General features: G+C 31.8%; 3 protein-coding genes and 1 long non-coding RNA gene across 5 annotated transcripts; 3 read left to right on the top strand and 1 right to left on the bottom strand.

Moving 5' to 3' along the window:
- The first annotated feature begins 6,595 nt into the window (after positions 1 to 6,595).
- On the top strand, positions 6,596 to 12,222 carry LOC103862213 ((S)-coclaurine N-methyltransferase). The gene is made up of 7 exons (XM_009139913.3): positions 6,596 to 6,984; positions 8,397 to 8,730; positions 9,038 to 9,137; positions 11,281 to 11,391; positions 11,512 to 11,595; positions 11,671 to 11,729; positions 11,825 to 12,222. Exons 1-7 carry the CDS (start codon positions 6,798 to 6,800, stop codon positions 12,015 to 12,017), a joined length of 1,068 nt encoding a protein of 355 aa, XP_009138161.1. The 5' UTR covers positions 6,596 to 6,797; the 3' UTR covers positions 12,018 to 12,222.
- A 3,166-nt stretch (positions 12,223 to 15,388) lies between these two features.
- LOC103862212 (glutaredoxin-C6-like) lies at positions 15,389 to 16,296 on the top strand. The gene has a single exon (XM_009139912.2). It carries the CDS (start codon positions 15,626 to 15,628, stop codon positions 16,049 to 16,051), a length of 426 nt encoding a protein of 141 aa, XP_009138160.1. The 5' UTR covers positions 15,389 to 15,625; the 3' UTR covers positions 16,052 to 16,296.
- Positions 16,297 to 19,024: 2,728 nt separating this feature from the next.
- Positions 19,025 to 21,381, bottom strand: LOC103862211 (UDP-sulfoquinovose synthase, chloroplastic). 2 transcript variants are annotated; one of them, XM_033286717.1, is made up of 3 exons: positions 21,188 to 21,381; positions 19,885 to 20,953; positions 19,025 to 19,562 (listed from the first exon to the last, which is right to left on the bottom strand). In XM_033286717.1, exons 2-3 carry the CDS (start codon positions 20,920 to 20,922, stop codon positions 19,161 to 19,163), a joined length of 1,440 nt encoding a protein of 479 aa, XP_033142608.1. In that variant the 5' UTR covers positions 20,923 to 20,953; positions 21,188 to 21,381; the 3' UTR covers positions 19,025 to 19,160. The 2 variants fall into 2 exon arrangements, with proteins under 2 accessions (XP_033142608.1, XP_018512510.1); XM_018656994.2 differs by having other exon boundaries at positions 19,885 to 20,982; positions 21,188 to 21,375.
- A 254-nt stretch (positions 21,382 to 21,635) lies between these two features.
- LOC108871277 lies at positions 21,636 to 23,376 on the top strand. The gene is made up of 2 exons (XR_001957959.2): positions 21,636 to 23,022; positions 23,125 to 23,376. It is a non-coding gene; the product is annotated as an uncharacterized LOC108871277 (long non-coding RNA).
- The last annotated feature ends 212 nt before the right edge of the window (positions 23,377 to 23,588 follow it).

Raw genomic sequence — 23,588 nt, 5'->3', positions numbered from 1 at the left:
TTCAACTTTCAAGACTCCGATACTTTGTTTTGTAAAAAAAATTGTTAGAATACAACAAATTTATATATAATTTTATTTTAAATTAAATTTTTTAAAAAGTATATTTTCATTAAAAACAAAATAATAAATAAGTAAAACAGATTTGATGATAATTTTTATGATATATATATATTATGTGAAAGAAATATAAGCTTAATATGGAAAAAAATCTTAAATACAAAAAAACTCTGAAATTAACAAAAAAACTAATAAAAATTAAACTATGATATCAATTGAAAGCTTCTTAGACAATATTAATAAAATATTTAAGCGATGATTAGACAAATTTGATTTTTTTTGTCAGCCAAAAGTTTATTGTTAATTAAGATCAGTTATTTCAAGATGTTTAAGAAATGATAGAATTAAATGATATATGAATTATGAATAGTAGTACTTTGTAAAGCTGACTTAGATAACACATATGCACATCATTTTCAGTCCTTTTTGATGCCTAAATTCAATTTCTTCAGAGGAGTTATTCCACAAAGAGATCGTATGAGATATTGTTTTGATATTCAGATTTGTTTCATGACTGTTAAGAAGATTGATAACTGTAAAAATGTCTCCTTCGAATATTATATGTCTATAACCGAGTTCCCAACATGAGACAACTTTGTTTAAAAAGTAAATAATTTCATTTTTTTTATATTATATAATAAATATATATTATTTACTGATAATAAAATATAGTTATTCATCTATCACAAATATCTATGTAAATATGTGAATCAAGTAGAACAATCAAACAACATAATGATTTCCACAAAGAAAATTTATAAAATTTATTTATGTTATGTAGTCTTATTTTATATTCTTTAAATAATGTAATACAATATTATACATTATTTTTTAGAATTGAGAAATGCATATATATCAGTTAGACAAATTAAGCGATAATTAGACAAATTGATGTTTTTTGCCAGCTAAAAGTTTATTATTAATTAGCATCAGTTATTTCAAGATGTTTAAGAAATGGTGGACAAAAAAATAGGATGGAGATAAATGATATATGAACTATGAATAGTACTTTGTAAAGCTGACTTATTTAACACATCTGCACATCCATTTCCAGTCCTTTTTGATGCATAAATTCAATTTCTTCAGAGCAATTATTCCACAAAGAGATCGTATGAGATATTGTTTTGATATTCAGATTTGTTTCTTGACTGTTAAGAAGATTGATAACTAAAAAATGCCTCATTCGAATATGATATGTCTATAACCGAGTCCCCAACATGAGACAAGTTTGTTTTAAAAGTAAATAACTTTATTTTTCTTATACTATATAATAAATATATATTATTTACTGATAATAAAAATATAGTTATTCATCTATCACAAATAACTATGCAAATATGTGAATCAAGTAGAACAATCAAATAACATAATGATTTCCACAAAGAAAATTTAAAAATATATTTATGCTATGTAGTCTTATTTTATATTTTTTAAATAATGTAATACAATATTATACATTATTTTTTTCAAAATTGAGAAATACGTATAATATCTTATCCGTGCGTAGCGCGGTTAAAAAATCTAGTTTTTATAAATAAACCTCACTCTCATGTATGATTAACAACTTTATCATTTCTTAGGTGTCAACACCACAATGCACCTCACATCCTTTATTGAATAACCTTGTATTACCTAGATTAATTACATCTCATGTCATTACCAAATAAACCTACAGTCATTATATTATATGTAACATTTCAAATACATGGTAAAGACGTTATGGATAGTATAATTTCAGAGATTTGACTAGCCTTCTTACCTTATTTCATTCATTTTATCACAGCATTATTGATATTGTGAGAAGTACTATACAGTTATATCTCACCAGTTTTTACCAAGACAACCATACTTTCGAAGAACTAAAACTGATATGATAATAATGTTTTAATCGAAATTTAATACTTTCAACCATACTTAAGTGTGTATAATTTTAGCTATAGGTTTGAAAAAAATATTTAGAACAACTCCAACCATGACATCAAATAATTTTTTTCATGGCCAGCTTTAACTCCGTTGCCAATTAGATTAATTTTTATTTCAATTTTCACTATTAAATATAGCTTGAAAGAGCTTAAGTGTGTGGCATATGGAATTGAAGCTCACAAGTTTTATGATTTCTGGATTTCTACGAATGCTAATCCGCTGGTTTGTGTATTAAGCTTATAGAGAATTGAATGGGGATGAAGGTTTGTTTCACTTAATATAAAAATAACAACTTTGTTATATGTTAGTGTTGCGTGACTAAGAAAATATATGTGTTACTTTCTTATGGGACTTCACATTTATTGCAAACACAGAAAGATCTCAAATGCTTTTCGCTTTTCGATGATGACCTGTCAGAAATTCAAGATTTCATATCGAGGTGTTCAATTTGTTTCATTTTTTCACCTTAGGAGTTTGTCTTATCATAATGATATTATAACTATTTGTATAAAAACCTTGAGTTCTTTTTTTAATTCAGTGTTATATTTATATCATTCCAGGATTCCACTGGTGGCATGATCACAAGTTATATTCGAAGCTCTCATTTACGATTGGGTACAATCCCAAAAAAAAAAATTCTATTGCCAATGTTTCATTTTATCTTTTATTTCATAATTTATTTTTTATAAGTTTTTGCTTACTCTAAATCTTAGAGAATCACTTCAACAAACTATACTTCAAGTTAACAAAACAAATACACAAGATTTTTAAAAAATCGAAGCTTAATTTATATAGATATACGCAATTTCGGTTAAACCCATTATTATATAAAATGTAATATTTCTTTCTATGACTTTTACCTTTCAAATATCTATCTATATATTTAAAGTGATAAACTATTTAAATCTATTCATCCCGCGCATGGCGCGAGTTATCATCTAGTTTAACTAATTAATCGTGTAGAAACAAATGATATGAGGCCGGTTCAGTTGGTCGAACCGGTTTTATCAGAACTGACTAATTTACTATGGTTCATTCTTTGATTGGTGGAATCATACATCTTCTACCTCCTCACATGTTGCAGTCAGGCCTTTTGAAGTTAGATTCCTTTTCACTTTCGTGTGTCGTCGTCAGTTTCCTTCCATGACACGTGAAACAATCAAATATTCCAAGACTGTTTTGTTAAACAAAAAATAACAATAATACAGTGTAAATGATGAAAATAATAACTCATTTTGCGGTCCCGGTGCTTGTATTTTTAGCCAGGTAGCCATCTCGATATCAAGTAGTCTGCTGGTTATTATTTTAGAAGTCTTCTCGACGACATAGCTAATTTTCATCAACTAAAAAAAACACACTAAAAGAGATACTCTTGCTTTCATCCTTGGCATTCTTGATGGACAAACCAGTAACGTTTGGGATGATGATATATACTAAGAACACAAAACACATTTAAAAGCACAAAAAAATCAATATCGGTTGTCTTATTAAAAATCATTTAAACAAAATACACATTTTTTAATCATAATTATAATTAGTTGATTTTACACTTTGTGAATCGTGACTAATTCCTAATCTATCCAACTTTAATTTTACAGCCAAATTTTCTAACTTATTCAACTTCCAAAATCTTTATTCAACCTCACAAAAGTCTCATTTTGGTGGCCAACTTTCACGTCTTGTTACTTGCCTTCTTAAATAGCACTCCCTTGTTTGTTCAATAAAGATTTGTTATTTTTATCTTGATATCTCCAAATTTAATCCTTTCTTCAGAATATATTTTTCTTATTTTCATGTTTATCAACCCTAATCATAATGACATTGTTCTTTAATCATAATGACACGTCAGTTTCTTCCTTTTCATATTCTTTTATGTCGTCGTTTGACTTTGTCGAACACTTAATTGCATGTGCAACAATAACATATTTAGCAGCCGACTCCTACTCTTAAAAGCTGATGCAGCAGTTACAAAGGAGATCAACTTACGGTTAGCTCTAACAAGCGTAGTTGAGCACACTCTAGTTCCCCTTTCATGGAATCACATTGTGGACTTCCCAACAAGGTTAATACTTTCTCCAGCATCATATAGTCTTTGTTGTTTTGAAACTAATTAACATTATATATGTATTCATGGTATTAATGTAACGACTGGCGATAAATAAAAAATATCATATTAGTGATCATATTAACGTCTGATGTGCTCAATAATAATATTAATAAAAGAAGGGGATGTGATCTCTAAATCTAATCACGTTATTTTATACGTTACAATGTTATTTCACGAAAGATATTTTAGTCAAAACTTGTCAAGTTTTAAAGATTCTTTGTTGTTAATTGTTTATCTAAATAGGTATTTCTTATATATACTTTCTTTGGGAATCCTAAAGTATGAGTACGTACGTAAATAAATATACAATTAAATACAAATAAATAGGTATCTTATATAGGTCTATTTTTTGCCTAGCAGAATGGTGAATGGTGATATCCGATTAGTACGTACAAATACAGAAAAGGACCATAATTAAAATATATAACAACATACATAGAGAGTAAGTAATTTCCAAACGACAGAAAGAAAACCAAAACGTAATTTAATAAATGAAATAAATAAATGATGCTATATTTATCTGAAATAATAAAAACTAGGTAGTAACCCGCGCTTTGCGCGGAATAAAAAAAATATATATATATATATATATATCATTGTTGAAATTACATATATTATGATTAAGTATAACATATACCTTAAACGAACATTAGACACAACTAAATGTGTGATTCATCTAATTATGATGTTATCGACTCAGTGATTATACGTGATTGTATATACTAAATATTCGATATCTTTTATAAAAAAAATAAAATATTGTTAATTTATATTATGTTTTAAAAATAAAAAGTAAAAGGAAATAAATAAATAAATAGAGTAATGAAAAAAATTATTTTTTAACCAGCAAAATGCTAAACCCTAAATCCTAATCCCTAAACCCTAAATCCTAAACTTTGGATAAATTCTAAACTTTAAATAAAAAATACTAAACAATAAAACACTCAAGGGTTTAGGGTTTAGGATTTAGGGTTTAGGGTTTTAGTGTTTAGTGTTTTTGATTTAGTGATTATGATTTATCCAAGGGTTTAGGGTTTACGGAATGGTTTAAGGTTTAGGATTTAGGGTTTAGTGTTTAGAATTTTTGGGTTTAGGATTTAGGGTTTAGTGTTTTGCTACAACGTTAAAAATATTTTTTAAAATTCTTTTTTCTGTAACTACTATTGTTTTTTTTTTTACCTTTTTTTTTAAAAAACATAATATAACTTGACAATATTTTGTTTTCTTTTCTAAAAGATATTTAATTTGAAATAATGAAACATAATAGGGGGTGAACCCAAGAATAATTCTTAGGTTTATACTTTCTTAGTTTTGTTAATTAGGAAATAACTTAGTAAATGGTAGGCTAAAATATCCTAATCTATATTATAAGGAATGTACATTGAGTTTTGACTTTTTTTTTATTACTTATTGAAAACTTGGAAACCAAGACAAACCGGACATAATAATCTACGATAAATTCAACGTCTAAGAATTGGTTCTTTATTGTGATCATACAAAAAGAAAAGCTGGACACATACTTGTGATTATACACAAAGACGCGATTTTTTCGTACAATCTGAACATACATGTCATCATACACAAAAACGTGGTCAAGGTTGGAATAAAAGGAGAGGTTGCCTTACGTTTCTTGTGGGTAGCTCTATGGCCACCTAAAGCCTGAAAAGAAGAGAAGGTCCAGTCACATGTTCTGCACTGATAAACGTAGCTGTCAGCTTTACCATCACCGTTAGATGAAGAAGTCTCTAGGAACCTCATGCTGCTAAATTTATACGTGTTATTGTTGTTTGTTTCGTGGTTAGGTATCTTGAGCTGTGGAAGAGAGTGGCCTTGGGAAAGGAGGATCAAACAACTGGCTATGTCTAGATCTTCCTCGTCTTCTTCGGCTTTCAATGTTGTTGGGTTGTGACTTGTTGTTAGCAGACCAAGAGGCTGACGAAGATGAAGACGTGATCAGACCATCCTTCTTGTGGTTTTCCACATTATTGCCTAAGGCGTTTTCTTTGGAATAAGATAAGTGTATTCCTCTATGGCGTCGTGTGCGAGGCAAGAAACTATAGGAGGAGAGATAGAGAAAGGAACAGGTGATTGTGGACGTTGTTTGTCCACTTCCCTTTGAGGATCAGTGATTGCTCTTTTGAAGTTGCTATCAGCTCTTCGAACGCTTCCATCAAGATCAGAAAATAAAGGTTAACACAAGATAAGAGGATTTTTTGTTAGTGTTGATCGTGGATCTATAATTATCTTTACAACCGAGATTATATGATGTATTTGAAGCTGATTGAAAATAACTAAAAAAACGTCGTTGAGAAAACTGTGTACATCGAAGATATATCAGAAGGAAAGTCATCAAGATTATTATTAAAATTCTGTTAAAGGAAAGTTATGTTTGCATTAAACTCGGTTTTTTTGTGAGAAACATTCTCTGAGTGACACGTGTGCGTTTTGGTAAATAAAAGCTTCTCATGAAGCCACGTCAGACACCTTGCCAATACCATTAAGGAAACTTTTAAAATTGCTTCTCCTTTAATATATAGGAGATAGATCCGTCATTTGGTAATACACGTAATTAACAATGCGTGTTGGGTTGAACCATTGAACTAAGAGTTAAAGCCGTGCCTATATATATAGACCTTGTTTCCAGTACACTCATTAAGATCGTAACGACTAAACGAAAAAAAAACTCAAGAGACGAGAGAAAGAGAGAGTAATGGAGAGGATTGTCGAGGTAGCTTATGGAGCATCCGTGAAAGCAGTTTTAACGTTGTTGGAGAAGAATCTGCTGCCGGATGTTGTCATAAGGCTACTAACGCGGCTGCTTCTCGCCGGTCGACTTCGTTCCGGTTACAAACCCACGGCGGAGCTGCAACTTTCTGATCTACTCCGTTTCGTTAACTGTAAGTGACGTAACTAATTCATCCTCTCGTATTTTTGGTTTTTAAGTTTTTAGAATTGTTTTTGAACAAATAATAACAATTTAGAATTGTTAATATAGAACATTAAGTCATTAACCAACAAAAAAAAAACTCTCCCTCCATTTCATAAGGAATGTCACTTTGGCATTTTCCACACAGATTAAGAAAATGATTGAAATGTATTAAAGTTTTTATTAATTACACATATTCAACCAATAGTATTTGAGATAAATAAAATTATTTATAAAATCAATGTATTTTAATTAACTTTAAGTTGAAAATTGCATTGGAATTTTAAAATGACATTGTTTTTGTAACAAAAAAAAATGATAAATGGACACTTAATATGAAACAAATGAATATAAATTTTGTATAAACAATAATAATAATTATAGATTTTGTTAATAATGAGTGACGGTCTTGTACGAACCGGTGTTTGGTGTCACACACAATTACGATATGAATATATACTTCTTAGGTTCCGAATGGCGACTACGGGTTGAGCGGTGTGGGACAAACGGTTTAATTGCGGTGCGGTTCTAACAGTTATAAAAATGTATAGATATAAGACATATAAAGATTTGTGTTACCTATTTAGTCTAAGATTTAGTTTCGTCCTTGACCCAAACTACTTTAATGGTCCACTGTACTTTGTTGTTGTGGGTAAGATTCTTGTTTGATCTGCGTTATGTGTAAATACTGAATACCAAGAAATTTCTTTTTAGATGAATCAAAAAGTTTTTTTTTCCTGAAAAAATTGTAAATCTTTATTGTTAGATATTGTTGTTGAGAGATCAGCGGACGCAAATATTTTTTCTTTGGTAAAACGGACACAAATCTTCTTCGTCTTTTACTCATATGCATGAATAAAAGTTACATATAATCAATAAATCTAACTTTAATCATGAGTTGTGAAGCAAAGTTCAAAAATATTAAAGAATTTTTAGATCTGTCCAACTTTTTCTCTGATTTGGCTCTAACCACCACAGGACTCTGCCGTAAAGCGTATAATAGGCGAGTTCCGGCTTCTACGGCCGAGTTTTAAAACAAAGACTAAATGTATTTATTCTTGTATTTGTATTTTACCTTTTTAACAGTGATTAGAGAAAATAAAAGAAAAAGAGTTTTACTTGATTACATTACATAAAAGTAGAATAGTTCAACATCTGAAAAAGTCTTAATAAAACTTTTACATCTGAAAAGAAATAGAACATTTTCATTTTTTTCATAGTATACTTTTTTTGTAAAAGGTAAGCATAAAAATTAGATTAAATCCCAGTAAATTTCTTCTTTTGCATATTTGTTTGAAAAGAACACAATATTATATAAAACGTAAACAAACATTAGAGGCCATGTTACCATAATGATTCATGTATGATATATGTATATTTCAGCTATAAAAGAGATGCCTATAGCAATAAATACTGAGAAGCCGAAGACGCAACACTATGAATTACCAACCGCTTTCTTCGAACTTGTTCTTGGAAGAAACATGAAATACAGCTCATGTTATTTCCCAAAGGATTCAAGTTGCTTAGAAGAAGCAGAGGAAGCAATATTGGCTCTATATTGCGAAAGAGCTAAAGTGGAAGATGGACAAAGTGTTCTCGATGTCGGATGTGGCTGGGGATCTTTGTCTTTGTACATTGCCCGCAAGTATATCAATTGCAAGTTAACCGGTCTTTGCAACTCAAAAACACAGAAAGCATTTATCGATGACCAATGCAGGTAACTACTTCCAACCTATAAAGCTTCAAGTACTGTTATATAAGAAGACTATTCATAAATGGTTCATTTACTCTGTCATCAGGGGCGAAGCTAGGATTTATTACGACTGGGTGCAAAATAACAAATAAATGTAGTGTAGGGGGTATTGAACTCTGGTTCATTGGAAACTATGGATGCATCATTGCCAAATTAGCCACTTGCCTTGTATTTGTACAAGGTGAAAAGTTAAATATTTTAAATAGACTGGGTGCACGTGCACCCTTAGTCATCAACCTAGCTTCGCCCCTGTCTGTCATGTGTTTTAAAGGAAACTTGGCATTCAAAATGTCGAAATCATTGTTGGGGATAATAGCACTTTTGAGCATGAAGGGACATATGACCGAGTGTTCTCCATCGAAATGTTTGAGGTTAGGATATTTTTGAATCTAAGAGCATCATCATCACTTAGAAACTCAAATGAATCTCTTAAACTGTATATTTAAATATATAAAAGAAAATTATATTGAAATATCCAGCAAATGTGATATTGACCATTCAGCATATCCCTTTCTTATTATTTGAGGAGCATTAAAAATAAATAACCTTTAGTTCATGTGTTTATTACAAATGTGTCATTTCTTACGTGGCAACTCCACAAGCTCTCTCACCTATTCTATTTAAAACTCCTTTGTTAACTAGAGTAATTACACAACATGCCATTGCTCAAAACATTATAATTACCTTACTTTTCTCTACATTTGTCAAATATATACGTTGATACGTATTACATCAAACTTTATCATTTATTTCTTGTGTTAGTTACCTTAACCGAAGTTCTACGTATTACATCAAAGATTTTAAAATTATGTTAATTACCTTGACTGAAGTTTTTTCATTAATTTGTTTCAATACAAAAACATTACTGACATACGTAGTGGTCTAATTTTTTTATTCAAAATGAATATAGATGCGAAAAATTAATGTGCGATTATCAACCAAAGTTTGTTTTCTGAAAAATCCTAAAAAGTATTTGATGATCAATACGTGCTCAAGTGCTTGATTTTCTTAAAAATGCGAAAAAATATTTGTTCTCTTAAAAATATATCAAGAAAAAAAACTTTTTTTCTTAAAATAGTGAAACAAAAGAACCATGCATATGACATATACTTGCCCCGTTTCATTAAATTGTTAGATGATCCCCGCCTTGCGATTGTAGAAACTAAGGTACAATACGATTTTCTGGCATACACATATAAAAACTTACCTTAGGTGATCTATCGTAATTAAGATTTTAACGCCAACTTGCATAATGCAAATAATGGCGGAGCAAATTGCACATGATTCAAACGTTATTTGCAAGGACGAAATTGATTGATGATTGGGAAAAAGAAAACTTCTAATAACTTTGACATATTTTTAAATTACAAATTTGGTAAACTGATGGTAATAATACGTGATTTGCGAGGACTTGACTTTTGTATATAAGGAATGTAGATTAAGGTTCAAATTATTGTAATCAATTAATAATCGTGAACTTTCTTGAATTTGTTCAATTGCGATTGATAAAAGGAAGTTTGCATTAACTATTTACAATATTAAAGTAATTCTCTACTAAGATTGGAGCGCAAGTTACGTGTAATATTTGATTTAGTTACGACCATTATTTTGAATCTATATGACCACACAGCGATTCATTTTTAGTATAAATATACGACTTCTATAATTCAGAAAACTCACCACACATTTCTTCTCGACTTTGCTCATATCAAAACATTCTTCCAAGCAATTAAATGGTTGGCTTTAACTCTGTTTCCGATTAGAAACCATTGAAGACATTGTTTCTTTTATATTTTATTAGTCTATTGTTTATGTTTCGTTTTATTTTATATTTATAATTTATTTTATGCAAACAAATATACAATTTTTAAACAAAATTTTCGCAGCTTAATTTAGATTGAGATATTAAATTTTGTCTACCCTTTACTTTATAACATATAATATTTTTTGCTATGACTTTAACTTTTATTATATCTACAAATTAAAAGTGATAATATTTTAAAATCTATTTATTCCGCGCATGGCGCGGGTTATCACCTAGTGTCACATGTAAAACAAGTGTCTCACAATCTCTGGTACACGGTCTTCACAGTGTTTTCTTCTTTTCATTAGTTTCTATTTTTAATCTTATAAATCTTAGGTAAAGACTAAATTGGCAAGTGATTTAAAAGTGACGTAGGATTTTTCTACAGCCCAAATGATTTTTAAGGCATAAATATTTCTAATCATGCTTTCTAAATTTTTTTTAAAGCTACCGATTTTTTTTATTATTTACTTTGGTTGTAGAAAATTTTATAGCAAAATTATTTACAGTCACAACTCACAACAAAAAAAATCTACAGCAAAAATTATTAAGTTACACTTGTTCCAATCAACCCTAATGAGCTTTATTCAATTTACTTCTATCTAAGTGAAATATCTAGCAATCTTTTTTATGTACGTTTGATTGAGCTGTGATTTCATCAAAGAGAACAAAAGTTATTAGCTTTGTTTTTCTATTTGGATTGTGAATAGCATATGAAAAACTATGGAGAGCTTCTGAAGAAAATTGGAAGCTGGATGAGGGAAGATAGTCTTCTGTTTGTTCACTATTTCTGCCATAAGACATTTGCTTACCATTTTGAGGTATACGTTATACATATAATGCAAACTCAATTGATTATCTTCTTGTTTAACTAGTTCTTTCACCATTTTTTTTTCTCTTGGCAATAATGCTATCTTTGGGATTATGCTGATTCACTATAGGATGTGCATGACGATGACTGGATCACAAGATACTTCTTTAGTGGAGGAACAATGCCATCGGCGAATCTTCTCCTCTATTTCCAAGTAAATATACATAACTTACCCTATTTGTCACACTTTGTTATCATCAGTCCAAACATATATCAATTTTATGTTCAGGACGATGTTTCGATTGTGGATCATTGGCTCCTAAACGGGAAGCATTATGCAAGGACCAGGTAAAAAACTTTAAAAATGTTTGTGATAGTAAGTAATTAGAAGACAATTTTATCTTGTGATGTTTGTTACTTTGATATATAATACAACTTTTCAGTGAGGAGTGGCTCAAAAGAATGGACAAGGAGATAGTTGCAATAAAGGAGATAATGGAAATGACTTATGGGAAAGAGGAGGCAGTGAAGTGGATGGTTTACTGGAGAACCTTCTTCATGGCAGTTGCTGAGCTTTTTGGATACAACAATGGAGAAGAGTGGATGATTTCACACTTCTTATTCAAGAAGAAATGATTATATCTTTCTTCTCCGAGTAATCAGTTTATGATTTATCTTTGAAGTTGTGTGGGTGAAATAAAGAATACACCATTCTCTTTCTACTTTCATTGATTGTCTTCATAAGTAATTTATTAGTTGCTTACTAAAAGTTGTTCAATGGATGTTAATCTGTTTCAAAGAGACTGTGTTATTGAGAAACATGAAGGGTCGAAGATGTGAATCTTGAATCTGTTATAAACTCTGTTTCCACACATTTGAAACTGAAGGTTGGATACAGGAACCGCAATGATGTGAATCTTGAAAAATACCCAAGAAGTGTTCTGCAAAAGCAATGCATCAGATATCTCGGACCAATGAGTTTTTTACCCTCAGAATCGGCCATACTAGTTAGCTAGCTTTACCTTCTTAATTACTCATTACTCGTGAACGTCTGTTCCTTTCAAACCTACAGATGGAGACAGAAGAATACGAAGTAATAGTGTAAGATGGGAGACTATTGTACAAACAGTGCATGACTCTGATCAGTTCAACACTTCAAAGTCGAGTTTGTACTTAGCACGACTAGAACCTGATACGTAACATAGGGAATAAAAATAAAGGTGGTTATCCAGTCGTGCTTTAAATTTATCACTGGAAATGTATATATGATTATGAATGCAAACACATTTTTACATGTTTCAATAATTAATTAATTTTATTTTGTTGATCTATACAATTATTTACGAAGTGATTTTGCTGATTTGTCATATTTCCCATGATTTTAGCTAATTTTACTTATTTGTCATATTCTTATTACTTATTAGATTAAATAATCAGTTTCTTAATTTAGATAATATAAATTTTTCAAACTTTCTAATTAATTCATTAATTTGAATAATATAAATATTTCGAAATTTCTAATTGGAATATGATTATAATTATTTTAACTTTCACGAGATTCTTATTAGTTTTTAGCATAAATCATTAATTTATTAATTTAAATGATATAAAACTATTTTAAATTTTCAAACTGGAATTACAATTATAATTATTTTACACAAGTTAAGACCAATTCTTATTTTCATATGATGTAAGATGTTTTAAAATTTTATAGTTTCATTTTTCTCATTCATTCTAAATTGTCTCGGTTATAGTTATTGACATATATATTTATGTACTTTTGATATTTGTTTTTTAGTTGGAATTCTATATTTTTTTCTTTCTTTGAGTTTGAAAGACTAGGAGCAAGTCAGTTTTTTTTACATGGAGTTTAGAATTATGAATTAAGTATTATGAATTACTTTTGTAGTTATTTTCCGTGTATGTTTAATTATTGTTTAATCTATAAGAAAAATATGTTTTGATATTAAGTTTAGAGAGTTGCAAATGTAATCATGTTATGAAACGGCTAAAATAGATATATTTTTAATTAATAATTAGATTTATCATTATATAATTAACCATAATTTAACTTTAATAATAAAACTATCATTATCTATTTTTTCTTTTATTAAAAGTAAACTTATGAAATATTAAGATAAGTCAATGTATATATATTGATCAAGTAAACCAATGAAATATTGTCATTTTCTCAATTCGTTTTAAGAAAAGAAGTTTTCTTCTAAATTATCATCGAATTTTAATTTTTATTTACTTTTTATTTATTTTGTTCTTGCTTGGATTTTGTGTGTTTTAGTATTTTTTGGTAATTTAATAAATGTTTCTGATTCAAAAATATAAAGTAGATTAAAAGAGACCAAAAATTCACATTCTTAATTTACTTTATTGTGTAGAATATTTGATATGTAATTATGTTCTTATAGTCTTATACTTTTATAGTTTTTTGTGTTAGGAAAACATAGACCGAAATAAAAATTGAAGAAAACTAAAATGATTAAGAATAAGTTATCCTCATGTTTAAATCATAATACATATATTAATAACTATTAGTAAAATGATTATGCGGGCAAAACAACTAGTTTTATATTATTGTATAACTAGTTTTACCTAATTTCCGGACATGACAATTAAGGATATCAATGTATAAAATAATTACTAAGGTTTCAAATATTTATAAACTGCACCACACCGCAATTTCTAGTAAAAAAATATATTTCTACGTATACCTACATATAGTTTATATAGTTTTTGTTACTATTACGACTGTAATATACCGCAAAAGCACTAACACTTCGTTCGAATCATTGACAAAGATTCGTTTTTATTTTATGGGAATATGGATGGAAATGGAATCTTACATATAGAATCTTAGGACTTAATGTTTTAGGTGAGATCAATATAAAAATACGTCATGATCCTGGTGGACAACTATAAAAAGACTATAAGAGATCACAACAAAGAAAATGGATCCACTTAAATATATAAACTAGTAGTATTAACTATTAAGTCTTAAAAATAACTATGGTCTTACGTGAGCACATGTGGCAGACACGAAAATGAAGACAACACCATCAACGGTGCTCGTATAAACCACATCTCTCTCTCTAGAGTCGATTTCAAATTGGGCTCCATTTCATCTATTTCCACACCACTATTGCTTGTCCTCTTCTTCAATTAGTAGTAGTACTTGCTCAGGAAATAGATCTATGTGTTGATCTCTATGTGAGTTGATTTAATTTGGATGACAAAATGGACCCGTTAATCTTTGCAATTGTTATCTTTACTAGTCATGGTTGTAACTTGTAAGAGATCATCTTATCAGGATTTCAACATGATGAAGATCCACTTGAAAACTAAAGTAGGGTAAAAGTTATGAAAACAACGTTGATGTTCGATATTAAGCATCTGATATCTTAAATTTGCGAGGTTTCTTGGAGACGGGATAGATCCAAACACTCTGTTATGACGGGATCGACGACAACAGAATCTCAACTTTATTTTTTTGTCCAATTTTTTTTATTTTTTTTTGGATTGGTCCAATTTTTTTATTTTTTTGCATAAACTAACATGAAAACATTATGCTTAATGCTTTGTCATAATAGCAAAAGTGTGAGCTTAAAGAATATGCAATATCTTAGTTGTACTGGACTTTTAAAAGTATAACTACTAATATACAGTTTAGAAGCTTCATTAACCAATCAACATATAAAACTTACAAAGCTAGCCAATACAATACAATACATATAAGGGGAGTACTCGTGTTCCTTGATACTAACCTGACTACGAAATAATATTATTGCGAATATAATTTGCATTCACCTTTTCCATTGAAAAGGTCAACATCGGCGATAAAATCTAGCGCGTGGATTTTGGAACTCCCATGCATTTAACTCCTCAGAATAAATAATTTGAAAATACATTAAAGAAACAGTCCAATGAGAAAAAGAAAAAGAAAATAAAAAACACACTGAGACAGTACTTTGTGATGTAAGCAACCACAAACACCACTCCCTTCTTCTCTTCTCTTATATTATTGGCTATTTTGTTCCCCCTAATTTTATTTATTTATTTATTATTTTCACTAATGATTCATTTTTGTTGGTTGAACCTCTTTGATTCTTTCTATATTTTTTTGGAATACTTTTTTTTTGGAACACCTTTTGATTCTTTCTATATATACAAATACAACCCACTTCTTCCTCATAGATTAATGCTCTCTGAGTTTTATCTCTCTCTAGTTGCCTATGATGCAAGAATTAAGCTTAGAATGTTTCTCCAACGACGTCGTTCGCTTAGACCTAACTCCTCCTTCCCAAACCTCACCTACTTCTCTCTCCATAGACGAAGAAGAATCATCGGAGGCTAAGATTCGACGGCTGATATCGGAGCATCCAGTGATCATCTTCAGCAGATCTTCTTGTTGCATGTCCCACGTCATGAAAAGACTCCTCACTACTATCGGAGTCGTCCCCACCGTCATCGAGCTCGATGATCACGAGGTTTCCTCTCTCCCCATGGCTCTTGAAGAAGAATTTTCCGGCGGCGTTCTTCCGTCTCCGGCGGTTTTCATTGGCCGTGAGTGTGTCGGTGGTATTGAGTCCCTCGTCGCGCTCCATCTAAGTGGTCACCTTGTCCCTAAGCTTGTCCAAGTTGGAGCTCTTTGGGTATGATTGTAATCTACTTCTTGTTTTTTTTTTGTCCACGTTTACTTCTTGCTTTTCAATAGTATTTGACAGTATCAAAAGCAGAATTTTAGGGTTTCTTTTTTCTGATTATCCTCCGATGATCAAAGTTATATACCCATGTTGAAAATGAATTATGAATAATAATTAAAGATGTGTAATTATAGTTTTATATAAGAATTAGTAAAAAAAAATCTTCTTTTTACCTTAATCAATCAACCTTATTTATCAAATCGGATTGATCAGAACTAATAAAATATGATTAGTTGCATAATGATTAAAGTTTATTTATTTCTCTATAATATCATGTTGATCAGAGTGGTAAAGTGAAATATGTTATGAAAGTGTTACTAGAAATGTACTGTGATTAGCATGCAATTATATTATATATGTTTCATCTATGCATATGATAGGATTAATGTTCGATCCCTGTTAAGTAGTTCATCTGAGTAGTAGTTATTTGGTCGAGAATGGACTACTTCCGAGTACCTTCTTCATCATGAATAATCTTTTTGGGTGATTATTCAGTTTTATGGTGATCATATGGATGCGTTGTCGATCTGAAAGTTAATTTTATTATTTATGTCAATATTCTAAAGAATAAAGTAGAGAACCACGTAAAGAAGATTCTACCATTATTTGTAAGGTCTCCGAGCTCCAGGCTTCAAGGAAATATTCCTCTTTATTAAAAATCAGATAGTTTCATTACTGTCTGCCTTGGTCTCATCTATCAAATAGTTGGTCGAGTTTATGCATTAAGTGGTTGAAGTTTGAATCAGATTTCCATCTCTTTACCTTCAAAATTTAAACATGTCTAGTTAGAAAAGGTATGTTGTGGAACTGTATAATACCTTTTTAATTATTCGACTATAAGTTGAAATTAATAAGAATTGGAAAATGGGAGACAAACTTTCAATAATTGAGGGGGGTTTTGACAGCGACGCTGGGCTTAAGTGGCATCTCTAAAAACAATTATTCAATTTCTTCTTCTTTGGAGTTGAGTAATTGGAATAAATGCTATATACTTCCATTATACCTGTAGGTTTTGTAGTAGGATTAGGAAAATAAGGTCAAACGTCCAAGTTCCACATTTCAAGGATCAGGATTGACCTATGCCGTATCAATGATAGATACTGATGTCAGATGATCACTGCTATTTTACCAAGAGCTTCGAATGGTGGTTGGTTTGAAATTGTAGTCTTTCTTTTTTATAGACACACGATAACCATACGAACATCTAATAAGATACTACAGTAATCATACATCGACGATAACCAAAAATTTTGACAAGACATCCATTAATTGATCGTAAGGGAGAAATGAGATGATATGAATAACTAAGCAATGGAACCTATCAAGTATCAACTTCACCTTAGCGCAATGGGAAACTATATTTTGGAGTCTGTAGTTGCAACCTGGCCTCCATCCATGAAACCTTTTTTTCTTCTGGCTAGCTCTCTTTGTTGTGCTCAGACTTTATCTAGCTTTCCATGTTATGAATGCATGAATTTACGAAAACCATTATTTTTGTTTTATTTTTCATGTTATTTTGTTTGGCTGTGTATAACGGTTTAATGATCTACACGCTGTTTCATATATTGTAAACACACACAAAATTCATTATAATAGTTTCTCATTTTAAATTACTGAATCCTAAATCATTCAAGTGCTCATTAGTGTAACTGTAATACTTAGGGTGTACCTGCATAGAGAACTAGAATTAAAAGATAGGCAAACAATAAACAAATTTTGATGCCCACAAATGTCTTTTGATCCAAAACTCATGCAAATGAAGTGTAAGCAAATAAATTTCACATCTAAAAATAAAAACAAAAAGTTACCGACCTATACAACTTGGTAGTTGTGGGAATAAGATTTTTGTGTGTGAGATCATGTGACATGTCTTCCAAATTAAGGTTATGCTTTTAATACACATATTTTAATTTGCAAGTTGATGAATACTGATGGCAACGATGACCTCATCAACCATAAACAACAATCTCTCCAACAAATGTTTAATGATATTATAATATTTAGAATAGTACAGTTACAAAAAAAAAAAAATTAGAATAGTATAATAAAATACAGGGAAATACTCAGTGCCTCCACACCAAAAGCATTTTCAGTTAAAGATGAATTGTGTAAACTATAGAGAATTATTTGCTCAATTATTGGATCGTTGTTGTACGTATTGCTATTCTTCTTATTTTAGAGATCAAGTCATATAAAATGCGTTAGAGGCCAATAAGCACAACATTAGAACAATATTTTTCACACAATTATCCCACAATTATACAATTTATGCTTTTTGCGTAAATCTGAAATATGATAGCATCTCATGCACTAAGAATTGATTAATTGTTTTCAAGACGTACAAGCACTTAATTGCGATTATATATTAAAATATGTTCTAAGAAAATATGTTCTGTTGATATGGTATTTTGTTTTTTTCGTCACATAAGAAGAAAAGGAGAAAGCGAATTTTTAAAGGAGAGACATTAGGGCTGAAACTATAATAATTAAATAAAAACAGTTTGATTCCTTCGAATTTGACAGCACAAGTTTCCTTCATATTTGGAAAATGGATGACACTAAAATACATCTACGATGTCGATGACCCCACCAACACTATTCTCAACCAAAAAATATTTACTAGTAGTATTTTATGAACTTAACTAAATGATTGATCCAAGATATACGTCTACTATAAATTAAAAAAAAAAATTCTACAATTTTACCTGTCTAAATTTTTTGAGAATGTTTTCTCCTTAATCATAATCCGGATGTCTCCGATGCGCATTGAGCGAAAGCTCGTAAAGTTTTAAAATAAACAAAATATGAGATGGTTTTATGTTATGTGAAATTTTTAATTGTTCAGTATAAACTTATATTTACTCATTACACAACCCGCTACATTTGGTTCTTTTATGTAGTTTTCAAAGACTATAAAACATTTCGATCTCAAAATAAAAACCTGCACAATATGTAAGGACAAACTACTTGAGCACAAATAAAGTTTTGAAGGATAACAAACAACACAACTCTCGCATATAATCTAATAATCTCCCTTCAGTGTACTAACAATAAACTGGACTCCTTAGGGGTTCATGGACTTAGTCTTGACACCAATCTTCTTCCAAGAAACACTAGGCATGATCTGCTTTTTGTCCACACGATCCCTAAACTGAACAGCAAAGTTGAGCAACGAATCAAGAAGTGACTCAGAGAGATAATGAGGCTCAAGTCCAAGTTCCATCAGCTTTGTGTGCTTTGCGTTGTAGTAATGCTCTTCCGCCTCCACTCTCGGGTTAGGCACTGTCATCTTTGTCACGTCCAGACCAAGCTTTAAACCCGCTTTAGTCACCAGCGACGCCAGCTCGTTGACTGAGAACTGTTCTGTGAACTGGTTGAATACCCTGAACTCACCCGCCTTTGCAGGGTTCGCTATAGCTAGCTCAACACATTGGACCGTGTCTCTTATATCAAGGTAGCCTCTTGTCTACAAAGAGGAAACAAACTGAATAAACCAATGTTCAAAAAATCGCTAGACCGTGTTTAGACGTCTTATAAATATTTAATGTTTAGGTGGACACCTAGATAGAATTTTTAAATGCATAGACTTTTTTTTTAAATTCGGTTTTAAATTTTTTTCGTTCAAATCCAATTTGCTTGACTAGGCCATTGCCCAAACCAATTTTTTTGAATGCGTAGACCAATTTTTAAAAAAAATCGGTTTGAAAAAATTGTTTCATTCAGACCAAAAGCGGGCGCCTAGACCAATCTTTAGAACACTAATAAGACAGACAAAAAAAGTAATTTACCTGGCCACCTTTACCATAAACCGTAAGTGGGTGACCAACAGCAGCTTGCACACAGAACCGGTTAAGAGCAGTACCAAACACAGCATCATAATCCAACCGGTTCCTCAGCTCCTCATGCATCTCAGTCTCATCAGTCTTCACACCATAAACAACTCCTTGGTTAAGATCAGTAGCTCTAATCCCCCACGCCTTGCAAGTAAAAGCAATGTTGTGCGAGTCGTGAACCTTGCTAAGATGATAAAACGAGCTAGCCTGCTTCGGATACGGCAGCGTATCAGTCCTACCATTATGCGTTATCGTTATATACCCTTCCTCGATATCGATGTTCGGAGTCCCATACTCTCCCATCGTCCCAAGCTTCACGAGATGACACTCTTCTCGAAACTCTTTGATCGCAAAGAGGACGTTGAGAGTGCCTATGACATTGTTGTGCTGCGTGAACACGGCTCTGGAACGGTCTATCATAGAGTAAGGAGCAGAGCGTTGTTCACCGAAGTGGACAACGGAGTCAGGCTCAAAGGAGTTGAAAGAGTCAGCTAAGAACTCGAAGTCGCAGATGTCTCCAATGTATAGGTCAATTGTCTTCCCTGTCAAGGCCTTCCAACGGCTGATACGGTCGTGGATCGACGCTATGGGAGTTAATGACTCGAGACCAAGCTGGTGGTCGAAGAGGCGTCTGACGAGGTTGTCGACGATGGCGACTTCGTAGTTCTTTTTGGATAAGTGGAGAGCAGTGGCCCAGCCGCAGTAACCGTCTCCGCCGATGACCATGACGCGTTTGGGTTTGGAGGGTGAGTTGTTGTTGTTGGTGGAGGTTTCGGGTGGTGCTTGTTGGCTTGTAGCGGTTGCTAGGAAGACGCAGCTTCTTCTTCTTTTAGGTTTCGTCTCTTGGAAGAGAAGTCCTTTGAGAGAGGAAGAGTTTGAAAGGGGTTGGGGGTTGAAGAATGTTTGATTTAAACCAAACGGTTTAACCGAGTTCTTGCTGCTGCTGGTTAAGGAGATAGCTAAAGGGCATGAAGCTGAGAGTAGATACGCCATTTTGTTCTTGATTCTATAGAAAACACATTCACCTGCAAGACAAAAAAAAAGTAGCCAAGACTTGGGACAATTTGGTCAGAAGAACAGAACATACCTAGGAGATTGGTTTCTCAGTGTCCTTAACAGCCATAACAAGTGAAGAGTATGTCTAATTTCACTATCCTTACTAAAATTTAAATAGATAAAGAACAATCTAGAGATTGTCTATCTTCTTACACATCGCGAAAACAGTAAGAATACAGAAGAGTAAGATAGGAGTGCTTACAGTTGAAGTGAGGGGTTTAGGAACTTGTTCAGAGTCGAGAAGAAGCTTGAAGGCTTTTGGAGTGAGGGCGTTTCCTTGTGATTTTTATCTCACTTCTCGTGGAGATGAAGAAGAGAAGATGAAGCCATTGGATGCCTAAGCATATTCTTGTTTATTCCATCCCAAAAATTTTATTTTCTTAACCGAAATACTTTAGCCGATGAAATTAAAAAAAAAAAATCTAAGTTTGGGTTAAGAAAATCAGAAAATCGATCTAACCAACTGGACATTCAATTCCAGCAAGGTTAGCCCAGAAAGAAAAGCCCAATGGTATTCTCAAGGTAATCTAAAAAAAGGAAACACTCATCTTACAATGGTGTTCTTCATTAAAATTGAGATTCATTGAGTGGGTTGTTTGTTTGCAGGGAGAGACATGGACAAAGGTGTTAAATATTTTAGGCTTTGAACTTAAAATTAGTTGGTGTTAAGTGGATAACTCCAAATCCATTATCTATTTATTTAAGGTCTCTTTATTTAAATCTTTTTGAGCCTTCTCTCTTTTGAGAGAGAGAGAGAGAGTTGTTCTCTCGATTTCTTTTCTTCTTATCTCTTTAAAATCTTTCAAAAGAAGAGATCTCGACGACTGTTTTTGTTTTCCATTTCCGGATCTTTCTGGTTATGGTTCCCGATAGATCAGACTTTGATTCCGGAAAGTAGCGGTTCTCTCAACATTATCTTTGTCGGCTTTTGTCTCCGAGAAGAGGTGTTCCCGTTAAATCTCTTCGCCGGCTCTTCACCGGATTTTTTTCCGGTTCAGTTTGATCGCCGTTTTTGTCCTTCCATGCTCTATCGACTCTTGATCTAATCCTTCGAAGCCTTTCTCTCCCTGTAATTAGGTTGTCTCATCTTTAAGCTTATTCCTATCAACAAAGATGGTTGCTCGTTCATGCAGGAAGATTGAAGTTCTTTTGGATTGATTGAAGACGGTGGCTTATTTTCCGAAGCGGTGGTCCGGTTGCGTCTTGGCCTTTTGTGAAGACCATTATGTTGGTCTTTCACTGATCCTTCTCCGTATTGGCGGAGCTCCGACGTAACTCTTTCCGGTGGAAGTGGTGGTGCTTCGTCTTGACGCGTGTCTTAGAGTCGTTTGTCGCTCAGACACGTGGTGGCAGGTGTCGCTGACCTTCCTCAACGGTTTCCCTCTATTGGGTTGTAGGCCCATGGAGTTTTGTAAATGCAGTCCGTTTGTTTAGGCCTTCTGTTTTTTCTTTGTGTTGGGCCGAGTTTTTTGTTGGGCTCTGTCCCATTTTAATAAAACTCCAGTTGATAAAAAAAAATCTCTTTGATATTCTCGATGTATAATCTTTTCTCCAACACAATCCTTATTCAAGAGACTATGTTCATTTCTCTGCCCAATATCTCTGCTCCTCCAAGTTCTGGTAATTTTTTATTTTTTTTAATTAATGTAAAATTTTATTCAAACAAAAACATTATTATATCAAATGCAACTTTTGTTTCTCTACGAAAATTAAACCTCGTACTAATAAATGATTAGCCTATTTCTTCATGAATTTGGTCTTGCTCCAAACCATGTTATCAATTCTTCTTCAAAATACTTCCCTTAGCTTCAGCCTCACATTTTTATCCACAAACTTTATCAAACTAGTCATCTCTTTAGGCTTTTCACCATGTCTGCGAGTGTTCATCTCCCATCATATTGTATGCATTGTAACTTGTAGAGTATATATGAAAATGAAAGTCTTTATGGGTGTTAGCCATGGTTTGTAGACAATCACAATCAGATCACTCCAGTTTGCAGTGAACATATCTTGCATAAGCCATTCACTCAAGTTCTGGTAAGTTACATGTATTATAAATCATCCAAGATTGATATGGGGATTATTTTTTTATTAAATTCAAAAATATGACGTGTGACAAATGAATGAAATGTGGAGCAGGGCGTGTGGACAGGACAATGTGTATGGAGACAGGAAACTGGTGTCCACTCTCCTCCCTGGGGAAGAACAAGTCGCAGCTGCAGTATCAGCTTGATTTAGATTCATGTCTTATGTGTCCCCTTTCTCTCTTTCCTCTTCTCTGTTTTTATTAGTACACTCTCTATCTCTTACTTGCATAGCTGTAACATTTCCATTAGAATGTTGTGAATCACACCATCATTATTTTCCTTTGTTAATATTTAGTTGGATACATACATAGTATATACATTCCACACATGAAAAAAACATAAATTATTAAAATTGAATAAAATTGGGTTATTGAAAACAATATAGATTATTTTTTATTTATTAGGAAACTCAAGTAAACAGTAGTTAAGCAGTTTGTTTCAGCCAAGCTTGAAATTGACCAAAGTATTTTGGTTTTACACATTATATAGACTGATTTATAATAATAAAAATTGTCT

This window comes from Brassica rapa, chromosome A03 (genome assembly GCF_000309985.2).
Source record: "Brassica rapa cultivar Chiifu-401-42 chromosome A03, CAAS_Brap_v3.01, whole genome shotgun sequence".
Taxonomy (NCBI): Eukaryota; Viridiplantae; Streptophyta; class Magnoliopsida; order Brassicales; family Brassicaceae; genus Brassica; species Brassica rapa.
Note: the sequence above shows the minus strand (reverse complement) of the source record. Positions and strands in the feature narration are given on the sequence as shown.